Here is a 14,409-nt window from a genome sequence, read left to right on the forward strand (position 1 = left end):
TTTTTTTTTTTTTTTTTTTTTTTTTTTTTTTTTTTTGGTTTGGGTTTGTGGTGTATGAAATTAATGTCTTGTTTAGCATCAGTTTTTGTTGTTTTTAGGATTAATTACAGTTCGTGTTTAAATTAAATTAAATTAACTCAACGAATATGTCTTCAGCACTCCCTCATTTAAATTAAGTTTCTTAAACTTGTTCTTCCATCACAAAAGAAACGTTTTATTTTACAAGGAAGTGAAAGAAAAGAGAAAGAAGCTGCAGGCTTTTGCTTTTGGGAAATAAAGGAAGCGTTGGCTGTGGCTGTGAGGCTGAGGCTGAGTGGCTGTGCCTGTGCCTGTGCCTGTGCCTGTGTCTGCTTTCTTTCAACATCTTCACTGATTCTCACTGTTCTCTCACATTTGCTTTCAAATCTACAGCTTTCTGCTTTATATGCTGCCTCAATTCTTATTCTAATCAACACTTTGATTTCTTTTAGTTTTGTACTTCATGTGTCTTCTTTTCCAGGTAAAAATCATATTAGAAAGCTTAGCAAATGACCCAAATGAACCAACTTTAGAATCCAAAACCATTGGATATCTCTTTCATCAGATTCCCAATGCTTTGATTTACATTTTTTTTCTTATAATTAATGTTTAGCGGTGGGAAGATGTTGTAGTAATATTTTTGTAAGTCCATTTACTTTCTCAAAATAAATAGTGAAATGAACAACTTAGAAGCATGACTTGATTGAGCCACTTCAAAGAACAATACATGTAAAAGTTTCCAAGCGATTGAAAGAATTGAGGTAAATGATTCTCATTTTTTCTCTCCATGTAATGTAGTCAAACTCTCATGACTAAAGGCAGACAGATCGGCAATGCGAGATTCAAAGATGTCGTCCCATGGCCTTACCACATAACAAAGCGTTGGGAGGGATGTTGTATTCATTGGCAAGACTCTGAGTTTGAGTCCACACTCTGAGATAGAACTGTTGCCCAAGATACTGTCTTTCCCAGATTGCAGACCTTAAGTTCCACATCCCTTGATTGTCTAATGATACCAATATGGCTGTCCATGAATTTGGATACACCTGCAACACCAACAACCAACACAACAAGCTCAGGGCAAAATGCCATTCAAATGAACTACAGAGCTCAAAATGTCAAAGCAGAGTCACTGCATAATGGCATTGATGCCGAGTCGTTTACCTGTGCTGTGTGTCTGGTAAGAGCATCTACTAAATTGTAGGAGTTTCTGCTGGCTTGACTCCATTGTCCATAGCCATATCTATCATATTGCCAACAAAGGGAAAATATCAAGATATTTGCAAAGGAAACATTGTAGAAGCAAAACACAGCACATTTGACTTACCCAACCACCCAGAAATCATAACCATCAAGGTGGAAGGATTGCATAGAGTGCTCGTTGTTCTGGAATACAATTTCAACGAAATCGTGGAGAGCGGTTGGCAATACAGAAGTAGCAATGAAGGCAGCACCACCAGAGGGAAGGCTCTGGAGGGAATCTACAGAGAAAACACCAGGGATGTTGAAGTAATCAGCAAGCTTTAGAGGGGTGTCTGAATTAACATATGACACCCTGTTGATGGCATATCGCTGTTTTCCATTGATTAAAGGAGCGGATGTTGCCAAAACAATTGTCTTTGTTGGGATAATCTTCCCATAATGGAATGAGCCCTGAGGATTAGGCCTGGCTGCATTTGCTGTTAAGTTCCACCTTCCAAAGATCAATGGTAAAAAAATCAGTCTCCTTGTTGATAACAATAAAAAGAAACCTCGTGTCATTGCGTTGCATCGTTTCGACATACCTGAAAGTTCTGGCTTGCTTCACAGACCAATCTACTTCAATGGTAGGACCAGCAGGCAAAGGTCCAGAAACAGGTGAGTTGGAATTTGAATAATGCAACACTGCCGTTGCTGTGAGAACAGTTCTAGAGAAACGTGTTGATGCAACTATATAATAGTCCTTTGGAGCCTGATCTAAGGTGACTAGAACCGATAACGACTGACCGACATGAACGTCGAGAGAGTCGTATAAGTTCTGGAGAGTATGAGATCCTTCAACTTCCACTAACTTCATTTTATGTCCCTGAATCCTGAAGTTAAGAGATGTTGACAAGCCCACATTTGAGATCCTGAACATGTAAGTTTTACCTGAAATGTTTGCAAGAGTCGTTGTTAGGTTACTTAGCAAACTTCAATATAAAAGGGAAAGCATAATAGATATGTTTTGAAAAGAACCTTGATTGCCAGTGAAAGTACTATGAGTTTGTCCATTTATAAGAACACCATCAGGTAAGGGAAGAGACCTTCCTGCATCTAGAGATTCTTGCAGGGACTGAAAAGTAAAGAAACCGACATTAACAAAGAACTCTTGTCATTAATAGTTGACCATGTTCGATATTAAAATACCTTGTGACTAGTCTTGTACCAATCACCAACAAGTAGAGTAAAATCTCCATCTTGAACAGGATAAGGGATTGGAATTCGCGGCCTCTGGTAGACATTCAGAGCTCCAAAGCCACCAGCAGCTTTGTGAAACTGAGTAGAAGGGAAGTATGCAAAGGATCCAATCTGATCTTTGGTTTGGAAGGAGTAAGTGTAATTAGAGTTTGGAGGAATGGCACAGTTGGTCCCAAGAACTCCATCTTGCCATGAGTTCTTCCTCTGTTTGATCCCATTCCTTAAGATAGAACAAGCATTACAGAACAGAACTAAAGCCCAAAGCAACCAATTTACTTAAGAAATTGTTTGAAAACATAACAACAGATGGCTTGGTAACGTGGTCTGAATGAAGCTATGAACTGAAATTATAATGGCGGAAAAGGAATGATTTGATGGAACTCACCATGTAAGCAAGAAAGGCTCATCCAGCTTGTTGATAAGGTTGAGAATGATATTGTCATTGGTCACTACTTCTAATTTGGGGCCGGGAAACTGACCGTTTATCAGGATAACCTTAAAAATCAAACAAAACCCACCATTAATAAACTGTAAAAACCAGATCTGAAACATGAACAGCAGTAAACCAACCTGTTGAGGAACACCCAGAGGAGAAATAGTCCCATATGTAACTGTCCAAGTGTAAAACCTATATGGGTTTTCAGCATTCACCAATGAAATGCTCAGCAAAGCCAAAGCTCCACAAATCAGTCGAAGCAAGCCCTGTTTCTCCATTGAATCTGCAAAACGGCATTGCATCAGAAACCCCCATAAACAAAATAAGAAGACAGAGTTCAAAGAAAAGAAAACTCACTCAGATTATCGGGGAGTGAGGGAAAGCAGAGGAAATCGAGGTTGAAAAAAGGGTTAAATTTGAAACCCTTTTGGGGTCAGTGGGTAACAGCTAGAAGACGATTGATTACAACTGGAGTGGGTGAAAGGCTTAAATAGAGACAAGGCGGGAAGGAAATTGAAAGAATATTAAATTGCTAATCCAATTTGAGTGAAAGCCTTAAAAATTTGAACTTTACAGGAGGAGGAGAGACAGTGGGCAGTATGTATGTGGTAAAGGTTGTAACTTTATGGAGTATTCGGTGCTGTTAACGCGTTTTCTCATAATTGGAAGCCAAATCGCTTGAATTGGAAGCGAGCTCGATAAGAGTGAATGAGAGTCAAAAGTTATAATAATTATTTCTCATGTTTCTTTTATGACCAAAAAAAAACCTCCCCTGATTACGCTGTTAGCTATGACTTTAATCTTCCCTTCTTTTTCGTTGTCTTTCTCCATCAGGATTATGAGTCTCTTCCCTATCAAAATGGATTTCAATGGATAATGATGAACATGTCTGGAAATTTAAGCCATGTTTTTTTTTTTTTAAATTGATTTGTGTTTCTAAAAATGATAAATATAATATAAAAATTGAGAGGAAGTCAATGTCTAGTCTTAAATAACGAGCATAATTGAAGTTGGTAGAATACAGTTATTTGCTTATTATATTATGAAGCATGGTGGATTATTTTAGTTCACTCCACCGGACCCAAGCTGGTGAACCAAACCCTCATTTATATTTTTAATATCAAATGCCAAATGCACTTATTCCTTAATTATTTAAAATAAATGAATTTGATATGAATTAGATTATTGACGAAGTATAACATGGACAACTATTCGTATCATTCAATAGATACGAGAATCTTAGATAATAACATATTTTTATTGGGTTACAATTTAAATTTAAATGATGTGAATAAAACTTAAATTTTCATCCTTTTAAAAAGAAGATGAAAAGAAGATGAAGAGGTTGCACACACATAATTAAATACAAATAATAAAGGAATGTTAAAAGAAGACATGAAATGTACAAGTATTTAAGTTTTGGTTGAGTATAGGAAAGGTGGGACATAAATTTATGGATGAGAGGCGCATGTGAGATGTCGGGGAAGGGTAATGGATATTAATTTTGGTAGGTAGTGATGCCCCACACGGCTTGCTGCTTAACCACGCACCGCCGTTCATTGCCCACACCCATCTCTCTCCCCACCACCCACCCCCTTCATTCCAAAACTCCCACGTTTCTCTTAATTACCAACAACTAATCCCATATAAATCCATACCATTTATGATAATCAGAAGAATTACAGGAGTTATTTAAATTGATAATTTATCATATTTGCTAGCGAGGGTTTGAACGGTTACCGTCATCTCATTAGCTAAACTGGACGGAGGCTTAGACTGTTACATGAATCTTGTTAGCTAAGCATATGTTTTATTGGTAAATAGAATTGAGTGCATGAGTCGTTAGATATATATTATTAGCTAAATAGGATCGAGGCTGGGGGCTATTATAGAAATCTCATTAATACATGAACGGTTACAAAAATCTCATTAGCTAAACAATACTGAGTACATGAGCTGTTACATATGTCTCATTAGCTAAACAGGATTGAGTGCATGAGTTGTTCGAGACATGTTATTAGCTAAACAAGATCGAGGCTTTTGCTATTATAGAAATCTCATTAGTATATGAGCGGTTACAAAAATCTCATTAGCTAAACAAGATTGAGTAATGATTAATCTCATATATTATTAAACCCTAAACTCCATTAAAATCTCATGAGTGGTCAGCATTTACAAGTCTCATTCTCGGCTTACAACTCATCAACCTTTTCTATCGGCTTTTTACTTCCATTAGCGAAGGAAGGTTCACCGTCATCATCGATTGCTCAATCTTTAGATGTTTGAGAACTCCAATCAATTTTCAAACTCAAGTATGTTGATGTACATGCACGCTAAATTCTTATTTTCAGACCAATTATTGGTTTCCTTCCAAAACAATTCCAATATCCACTTTCTCAACTTTTCAATCAAGATTGTCCACATTTCTTCGATGAAACCCCGGAGATTCCAAAGACTACAAAGCGAGAAAAAGGGGTTTGGCTGATTGGTAAAGGTATTGTTATCTGCCATCAGTTGGTCTATTTTTGACGGAAAAAATGGCGCTGGAATTGGTGGGTGGAGCTGTTTTGGGCGCCGTAGTTGGGGAGCTGTTCAAAGTAATCTTGGATTTGGGCGAAAGGGCCATCAATTTCAGTCCTGTTCTTAAGAATATCAGTTTCAAGCTAAAAGCTATAATCCCTTTGGTGAACCAAATCGACGAGCTTAATGAGTTTCTCGATTACCCAAAAGAAGAAACAGAGAAATTGAGGGATCTAATGGATGAAGGGAGGCGGCTACTTCTCCAGTGCGGCGATGTGAAATTGGGGAATCTTGATTATCTGAAGAAGCCATTTTACACCAAAAAGCTTCGGGACTTGGATACTGAACTCCGAAGCTTCATGGACGTTTTGATGCTCCAGATGTCTAGAGACCAGAAGAGGAACTTGAAGTCAATGAACCAACTTATGGAGATTCTCTGCAGAATCGACAGCAGAGGTGGGTCGAGCAAGCCAGTGGATTTCATAGTATCGCCATGTCTGGTTCCTCAACTGCAAGAAGAAACTGTTGGGTTGGAGAAACCAGTTAAGGAGTTGAAGGTCAAAATTCTAAAAAATGAGGTTCGAATGTTGGTTGTCACAGCTCCTGGGGGCTGTGGAAAAACCACACTGGCCTTGAAGTTTTGCCATGACAAAGAAGTCAAAGGTACGCCTAAATCATTCTTTTGGTGAATGAACTTCAAATGAGCTATGTGGGTGCTGCTAATTTCATGGCGAGATAATGAAACTTGATGCATATCTCACTGGAGCTTTCTATTTTGGCATCTTGATAGATATATTCCAGGGGAAGATCATCTTTGTTGCAGTTTCAAGAAAACCAGACTTGAAGCTCATAATGAAAAACATAATTGAAAGCCTCAGAGGCATTCAATTGCCTGCTTGGCAAAGTGATGAGCATGCATTCTGCTATTTAGAATTGTGGCTGAAGCAAACAAGCCAAAAACCTATATTGATTGTGCTAGACGATGTGTGGAATGGGTTAGAATCAGAATGCCTTCTTGATAAGCTTTCTCAAATGCCTTGCTGCAAGATTTTGGTCACTTCAAGGTTTTCTTTCCCAAGATTTAGTGAGTCTTATTATTTGGAACCTTTGAACCATGAGAACGCAATGAAACTTTTTCGTCGCTCAGCATCATTGGACAATGGAAGTTCTAAGCTCCCTGATGAAGAAACTTTAGAAAAGGCAATACAGCTCCATGCTATATACTTTCTTATTTTTCCAGGTGAGATGTCTAAGTCTGTGTAATTGAATTTCAGGTAATTGGGGGATGCAAGAGACTCCCTCTTGCACTGAAGGTAATCGGAAGATCACTTTCCCGCAGGCCGACATCGGTTTGGAGAGTTACAGGGAGGAATTTGTGTAGAAGTGGTTCCATATTTGACTCTGAGAAAGAGCTTCTTGAATGCCTGCAGAGCAGTCTGGATGTGTTGGATGATAAGATGGTGACTAAGGAGAGTTTCATGGATCTAGGTTCTTTTCCTGAAGACCAGAGAATTCCTGCTTCTACCTTCATTGACATTTTCACAATTTTGTATGGAGAAGATGAAAATGAAGCAATGGTCACCCTCCATGAACTATCCTCTCGGAGTCTACTTAATTCTGCCACAACAAGGTAAATTCTGTGCACATATTTGCTAAAAATTTGAATTACCGATTACCCAAATATGCAAAGTTTCTCCAACTGCTGATATTATTATTACCTGTATTGATATCAAAATGATAGCAACTGATTTGTCTTGTGGGGCTATCCCTCAGAAAATATGATGATGAGTTCTACGAAGAGCAGTTTTTTAGTCAGCATGATAGTCTTAGAGATTTGGCTATCTACTTGATGAATATAGAGCCCATAGAGCAAAGAAAAAGATTGTTCTTGGAGATGAATGGAAATGATTTCCCTAAATGGTGGGTAGAACAAGAGAAGCATCCCTCCAATGCCCGCCTGATATCCATAACCACAGGTCTTTCTCTCACTTTCTGTGATATTATTCCAGTTTCTTGTTGTTTCACTTCTTAACTTCAAAATCAAAGGGGATTTTGAGATGTTGCAGATGAGAGATTCTCATCAAGTTGGCCTGACATGGAAGCACCTAAAGTGGAGGTTCTGATTCTTAATCTTCAGTCAAGAACATACAACTTGCCCGGGTTCATCAAGAGAATGAATAATTTGAAAGCTCTGATCATCACAAATTTTGGGTGTTTTCTAACTGAGGTGACAAGTGAAGATAATCAACCATTCAACTGTCTGCAAAATCTTGAACGAATCAGGTTCGAGCGGATTTCAGTACCTCGCTTTCGTAATAATCAGAACCTGAAACCACTGAGAAATCTGCAGAAAATATCCTTCGTGATGTGCAAATTTGGTAAAACATTCATCAACATTTCAAGCCAAATCTCGGAATTGTTGTCCAACTTGGTGGAGATTTCCATAGACTTATGCAACGATTTGAGTGCAATCCCCAATGGGGTGTGTGACATTGTGAAGTTGCAAAAGCTGAGCATTACAAATTGCCATGGACTAACTTCGTTGCCAGAAGATCTTGGAAAGCTGATTAATCTAAAAATGTTGAGGATAAGATGTTGCATATATCTAGCAGAGTTGCCGGAGTCGACGACGAAGCTTCGGGAATTAGTCCATCTCGATATATCACACTGTCTTGATCTTGTCAAGCTTCCTGAGAAGATGGGTGAATTGCATCGATTAGAAAAGCTCGACATGAGGCACTGCACGAGCTTGCGCAAGCTGCCATCGTCCATCAGAAATCTGAAAAATTTGACCCTTCTATGTGATGGAGATATTGCAGAGTGGTTGAAAATGGTTGCACCCCGCCTTGGGAAACAGGTGAAAGTGCAAGAGGAAGAAGCCAACCTGGATTGGCTATGTTTATGACCCATTCCATTCTTTCATTTACTACATTTAAAAAAAGAGTTAAATAAATTAATAAACCAACGTTGTAATCGTTTGTTGGGCTGGGCCCACATAACCCACTGTTATTTGGATTTTGGGCCAAATGGTGGGTTTCCTTTTAGTAATGGGCCGGATGTAAATATAGCCCATTGGTAGGTGTCCATCTTTTATTATTATTATTTAGATGATGTAATATTTTAGAAAGAAAAAAAAAAAGAGAGTGAAAATAAATAATTAAACATGGTTAATGGGTGTTGGTTTGGTTGCATAGAAATGAGGAAAGAGAAGAATAATATAAAATGTATATAAAGAAAAGGGATAATTAAATATAATTACTTGAAGATAGTCAACAAAGGAAAATAAATGGTTGGGAGAAAAAGAAGAGGAGAAAAATGAATAAAAAAGATCCCTTTTATTTCTTTGCCGTAGAAATGCAGTGGGAAACACGTAGATTTATCACAAAACAAAAGGGGGGAATAAAATGTTGTATTTTGATTTAATTATTTAATTAATTATTTAATTTTGGTTGTAAGAGAGAGAGAGAAAAAAAAAAAGAAGAGAAATAGAAAATGGTAAGAGAAATAGAAGTGATTGAAGCACATGGGAATTGGAGTAAGTTTTGTGGGATTCCCATTCCCATTCCCATTCCCATATCTTATGTGGGGAAACGTTCATGTCTTCTTCTTTCTTTTCTTGCCCACTTCCTTTTTTTTCTTCTCTTAATTATATACCATTAATTCAAACCCCATGTGCAGAAGTAATAGTAGATATTTGATTTATCATCTCCAAAATACTCTAGTTAATCGATCCTAATTAGCATGTACTCAAGAAGAAGAAAGCGAAAAGTAGTTAGTTGCCCACATGGGCATTAGCTGAGACAAGTGGGGCACATCAGAATCTAGATTAAGCTTTGTGTGTATAAAAAGAAAAAGAAAAAAGAAAAAAAAAATGTTGAAAGATTTGAAGTGCATCAAAATCCAAATCCAAATCCAAAGGATGGTGCAATATGAGCCATTGATTTAGGAAAAAGAAAAAACAAGGAAAGAAAAGCAGCAATGGCAGAGAGTAGTTGAATGAGAGAAAACCCAAATTTGGGGAAACAGAGCATAATGGCCTTCAAAATGTAACACCACAACAGCCATTGCTTCAGAATCATTCTTCCTTCTCATAATATTTTAAAAAAAAACTGTTTTAGATTAGATTCTCCATTACCATTCTGTTTCCCATATGAAATTATTTAGTGTATGAATAATGTTGATTTAGGTTGAATCATGAGCTAAAATATTTAGTGTATGAATAATGTTGATTTAGGTTGAATCATGAGCTAAAAGTAGGCAATGCTAAGTTAAAAAAGAGTCAGTGAACTAATTCCTAAATGGGGATTTTACAAAATAAAGTAAGCATTATAGAAATATGGTCAAATCATGTGTTGATAACATACAAAAAGTATTCAAAATAAACTAATCAATATATTAGGTAATGTAATCATTTGTAGCTGCTATTAATTTTGGGGTTTACTTCAATTTAGATGCATTTGTATTATTCTTATTTTGGGATATATATATTTTAATTTACTAAATTCACTGGATATGGGTTAAATTGTTTCTAGATTCTACAAATATTTTTATGCTTTGATTCCATCCAAACTTGAGATTCTAAAATTTTAAATACAGAATTGTGTAAACAAATATTACAAACTTAATTTATTTTAGATTATAATATATTGTAATTATATGACACCGTTAAATAATATTTATATAAAATTTATGAAGAAAAAAAGATATACAACTACACTTGGTTTTATGGTTTCAAATATATTATAAAACAAAATTTGAATAATTATTTAAATTGAAATTCAATTTCTAAATTTCCTATTAAACACATTTCTGATAACATAGACAACAACTTAATTGCCAGAATAAATAAAAAAATAAGTTCATTGTACACCTACTAATTCCAATTTTTACTTTTAAAAATATTAAAAATATTAAAATTATTTGAATATGTAATTTTTTTTTAGGAAGAATATATATATTAGGTTGATAATATTATTTTCGAAACTGAAGGAAAATTTTAACTAACAAATTGAATTCTTGCATATTACAAGTTTCCCATAATCTTCTTCGTTTTAAATTTAGTTTAAAATTAAAAAAAAAAAAAAAAAAGTGTTGATCGAAAACCTTCTAATCAAGCATTGAGTTTTTAGAAATATAAAACACAAAACAAAATTATTATCATTGTTTTTTCAAGTTTTACTGGAATTTTTTTTTCAAACAAATATTAGAAACTTAATTACAAGACAAAAATAGAACTCTTAGTTAAGGCTCCATTAGTTTTTTTTTTTATTTTAATTAAGCTTATAAATAAAATATTTGTTTGATTATCTATTTAAAAAAAAAATCTGAATACTGAGACAAATCTTTTTGAAAACTACAATAAATATATATATATATATATATATATATATATACATATTTTGTAAACACATTAACTATTTAATTTTAAATTTTTTGGTTTTAAAAAATTGGGTGCCTTTATTATCATCTCTCACATTAACTATTTAATTTTAAATTTTTTGGTTTTAAAAAATTGGGTGCCTTTATTATCATCTCTCTACCATAAATTTCATCATATATATACTCTTTACAGTAAAAATTATGCACATTAATGAATTTTGTAATTTAACCCAAAATGTAGATAAGTATAAGAATATCTCTCTCAAAATTATTTGACATTGAAAACTTCACCAAAAATAACTTTAAAAACTAAGATATTCATCTTTCCACACTTTTAGATCAACCTAATGGAATGATAAATTGGGAGTTAACCTATGATAGGGAATGTTGATTCAAATTTTATGAAATCAAGTTGAAAATTTTTAAATCTAAAAAAATAACTAAATAATAAACTACGTTAAAATGGAATGATGAGAAAATGTTATTATTATTAAAAAAAATTAATTAGAATCTTTTTTGTTAAGAATAAAATAAAATAAAATAAAATAAAGTGGTGAAAAGAATCCAAATTAAAGTTTGAGTATTAGAGTAAGAAGGGTTTTTGAAAATGGAAGAATATACTCCATATTTATATGTAATTATGAATACTTCAAATATATTGGGGAAAGGGATTTAGTTGAAAAATAAAGGAACGGTGGACAATTAATACACTCATTTTTCATATGAGATCCGCTAAGGAGACACCAACACAGTTTTCTTCATTTATTGGATTATTATCCAAAAATAATAATAATAATAATTGAATGAGACAATGGTGCTGTGATGTGTATATGTACTCATAACACTGGAATTTAGTACTGTAAGCTTTAAATTAAATTGCATAGGCCGTATTTAATCAATTCTTAAGCTTGGACCCTACATATTTATAATTAGTATTGCCTCCCCTCTACGATGGGAAATAAATACGGAATTTAAATAAAATGTGCGAGAATAATAAACGAATAAAAATTAAAGTTTGCAAAAGAGAAAGAAAAGAAGAAAAAAAATGAATGAATGGCTACGATTATTTAGTATAAAAAAAATAAAAAGGCATCTTTTACCATCTGCTGTGCGGCAGGAACCACAACCAATCAATGCCCAGGATACCTCATCTTCAATTATTCAATTAAAATTATAAAATTAAAAAAAAAAAAAAAAATCATAAAATAGAACAATCAGATTAAATTTTATCAGCAGGACACGTGTCGAAATCAGAATGAAGGAATCTTAGTCCGATCGTACTGGATCCTTACACAACTGAAGCACCACCACTTTGGCAATCTCACCGTTTAAATAAATCTCTTGTCTACGTGTCCAAATCTTAATCCACATGCCCGTCTCTCTCTCATGTGGCACAAAATATTGAACCATACTTTTCTCGGCTCACTGGAATCAGCACACCCCATTTTCCACCATTCATTTTCAGGCAATTTATTCTTCTTCTTTTTTTTTTTTTTTTTTAACGTTGCAGAATATAACGCCTATCCTAATATTAATTTATCCTTTTCAAATTCCTGATATATATATATATATATATTTATATATATTATGGTTTTTAATATACACTTTATTATTATTATTATGATGGATGGAGTGGAGTTTGCTTTATTGGACACTGACCATATATGTTTGTTTCATTAATATGGTTTGAGGTATTTTGTAAAAAATAGTTGAAAGCTTTTTTCTTCCATCAAAGTAAAATTTAAGTAATGAATTTATTTTAAGATGTTTGGAAAGAAAAAAAAAGAGTTGTTGTATCAATTTTTTATTATTAAATATGGTAACAGCTGCAACTTAAAAAGTTGAATAAATTACTTTTGTTAGAAAATGAAAAGTGAGGAGAAAGGTAAAATGAAAAGGCGTCAAATGTCAAAATTGCCCTAAAATGATACATAAAATTACGTGTACGTCAATCACACCGTTGGTGTTGCTTTCGGCAATGAAGAATCTGGTAGAAATTTATTTTCTGAAATCTGAAAAAGATGACACAGTAATTTTTTTTTTTATTTAAAAAAAGAAAAGAAAACAGTAAACAATTCGCCGCATGACTAGATCTACGGAATCCAAAGATTCCAACACCACCAGACTCGGCAAATCGACCAGGCCGATACGATTAAATTTCCCCGAGTCGCCGATTTATTGCTCTGGATGCGACGACCCGATCTCGTCTAAAAACAAAAACCAAACACAGAAAGAAAAAAGAAAAGAAAAAAAAAAAAAACAGAGAATTCAATCGAATCTTAGCCTCCTGAATCTGCGCTGTTTATAAATACAGTGCCCCTCTTTGTTTCTCCGTCCATTCTCTCTGTTTTCTCTCTTGCAAATGATAGAGATAAACATACAGAGAATTCAACGCCCCTCATACCCAACTGATTGACTATGGAACTCAGCTTAGATTTGTCCTTGGACTTTGTACCCAAAACCATACCTGAAATTCTCCTCGAACTTTCATCCATCTCCGATTCCTTTACTAAACAGTCCAAGCTCGATGATTATGTAAAAAGGTTGGAGGATGAAATGAGGAAGATTGATGCTTTCAAACGGGAGCTTCCTCTCTGTGTTCTTCTCTTGCAAGATGGTGGGTCTCTTTGGAATCTCTGATTTGTTGTCGTTTTCGGGATTTTAGAACATGGGTTTCGGGTTTATTGACGTTTCGATTCCTGGGTTTGCAGCAATTTTGAGATTGAAAGAGGAGGTGTTGCAGTTTCAGTCGTTGAAGGATCAGCCGGTGATTGAAAAGTTCATCCCATTGAAGGGAAGTTCCGAGGAAGCCGATGGGGAGAGCGAGGAGAGGGAGAAGAAGAGGTGGTTGAGTTCAACTCAGTTGTGGAACACGAATTTCAATTTTGATGACGATATTCCAAATCCAAAATCGAATATGAACTTGGTATTTAACTTTTACAGAGATTTATTTAATTAATTATTCCTCCTTTTGAGTTGTGGGGGGGGGTTTTTTCGGGATTAGATTTAAATTACTTTTACTTACAGAAAGGGGATGAAGACGATCGGTCTGTGCCGCAGACCCCAATCGAACACTGGGATTGTGCAAAAAGACGAAGAGCCGAGTTGTTCAAAGATCAAAACAATTTTGTAAAAGGAGCAACAAAAGAAGATGTGGCGTTCTCAGAAGTCCCTAAACTTACTCTAATGACTCCAATCTCCGATCCCTTTTCGGGTAATTTGACTCTCAAGAACGGCACCGCCCGAGGAAGCAGCGCTTCTGTTTCTGGGTTGTCTTCGCCGGCGGCGCAAATCACGGGGCACCCAAAATTGTCCCAACACCAACAGACCATAAGGAAACAGAGACGATGCTGGTCGCCAGAGCTCCACCGGCGTTTCGTCGACGCACTACATCGACTCGGCGGATCTCAAGGTTCGAAACTAACTTTTAACCATTACAATCTTTTAAATCTAAGAATCAGTTAGTGATCTAAATTTCAATCTTGCAGTGGCAACACCAAAACAGATAAGGGAACTGATGCAAGTGGATGGGCTCACCAACGACGAAGTGAAAAGCCATTTACAAGTACGATTAACACACACAAAAAAAAAAAAAAAAAAAAAAAAAAAAAAAATTT

General features: G+C 35.1%; 3 protein-coding genes across 5 annotated transcripts in view; 2 read left to right on the forward strand and 1 right to left on the reverse strand.

Moving 5' to 3' along the window:
- Positions 1–647: 647 nt before the first annotated feature.
- LOC111463442 (L-ascorbate oxidase homolog) lies at positions 648–3,397 on the reverse strand. Its single transcript, XM_023107377.1, has 9 exons — positions 3,251–3,397; positions 3,028–3,176; positions 2,843–2,952; positions 2,407–2,677; positions 2,236–2,332; positions 1,803–2,148; positions 1,346–1,711; positions 1,183–1,261; positions 648–1,064 (listed from the first exon to the last, which is right to left on the reverse strand). Exons 2-9 carry the CDS (start codon positions 3,169–3,171, stop codon positions 861–863), a joined length of 1,617 nt encoding a protein of 538 aa, XP_022963145.1. The 5' UTR covers positions 3,172–3,176; positions 3,251–3,397; the 3' UTR covers positions 648–860.
- A 1,692-nt stretch (positions 3,398–5,089) lies between these two features.
- LOC111463494 (probable disease resistance protein At5g66900) lies at positions 5,090–8,505 on the forward strand. Of its 2 annotated transcripts, XM_023107447.1 has the most exons (6): positions 5,090–6,076; positions 6,204–6,613; positions 6,688–7,043; positions 7,187–7,389; positions 7,480–7,696; positions 7,764–7,908. In XM_023107447.1, exons 1-6 carry the CDS (start codon positions 5,431–5,433, stop codon positions 7,777–7,779), a joined length of 1,848 nt encoding a protein of 615 aa, XP_022963215.1. In that variant the 5' UTR covers positions 5,090–5,430; the 3' UTR covers positions 7,780–7,908. The 2 variants fall into 2 exon arrangements, with proteins under 2 accessions (XP_022963215.1, XP_022963213.1); XM_023107445.1 differs by having other exon boundaries at positions 5,091–6,076; positions 7,480–8,505.
- A 4,421-nt stretch (positions 8,506–12,926) lies between these two features.
- The window catches only part of LOC111463537 (transcription factor HHO5-like), a 2,380-nt gene continuing 897 nt past the window's right edge, over positions 12,927–14,409 (forward strand). The window contains exons 1-4 of one of the 2 annotated variants that reach the window (XM_023107507.1): positions 12,927–13,409; positions 13,504–13,718; positions 13,820–14,204; positions 14,281–14,370. In XM_023107507.1, coding sequence (XP_022963275.1) covers positions 13,211–13,409; positions 13,504–13,718; positions 13,820–14,204; positions 14,281–14,370 — 889 coding nt within the window. In that variant the 5' untranslated portion in view covers positions 12,927–13,210. The remainder of the gene's footprint in view (positions 13,410–13,503; positions 13,719–13,819; positions 14,205–14,280; positions 14,371–14,409) is intronic. The other variant, XM_023107506.1, reaches the window with a different exon arrangement.

The sequence above is a fragment of the Cucurbita moschata genome, unplaced genomic scaffold (genome assembly GCF_002738365.1).
Source record: "Cucurbita moschata cultivar Rifu unplaced genomic scaffold, Cmos_1.0 Cmo_Scf00028, whole genome shotgun sequence".
Lineage (NCBI taxonomy): Eukaryota > Viridiplantae > Streptophyta > Magnoliopsida > Cucurbitales > Cucurbitaceae > Cucurbita > Cucurbita moschata.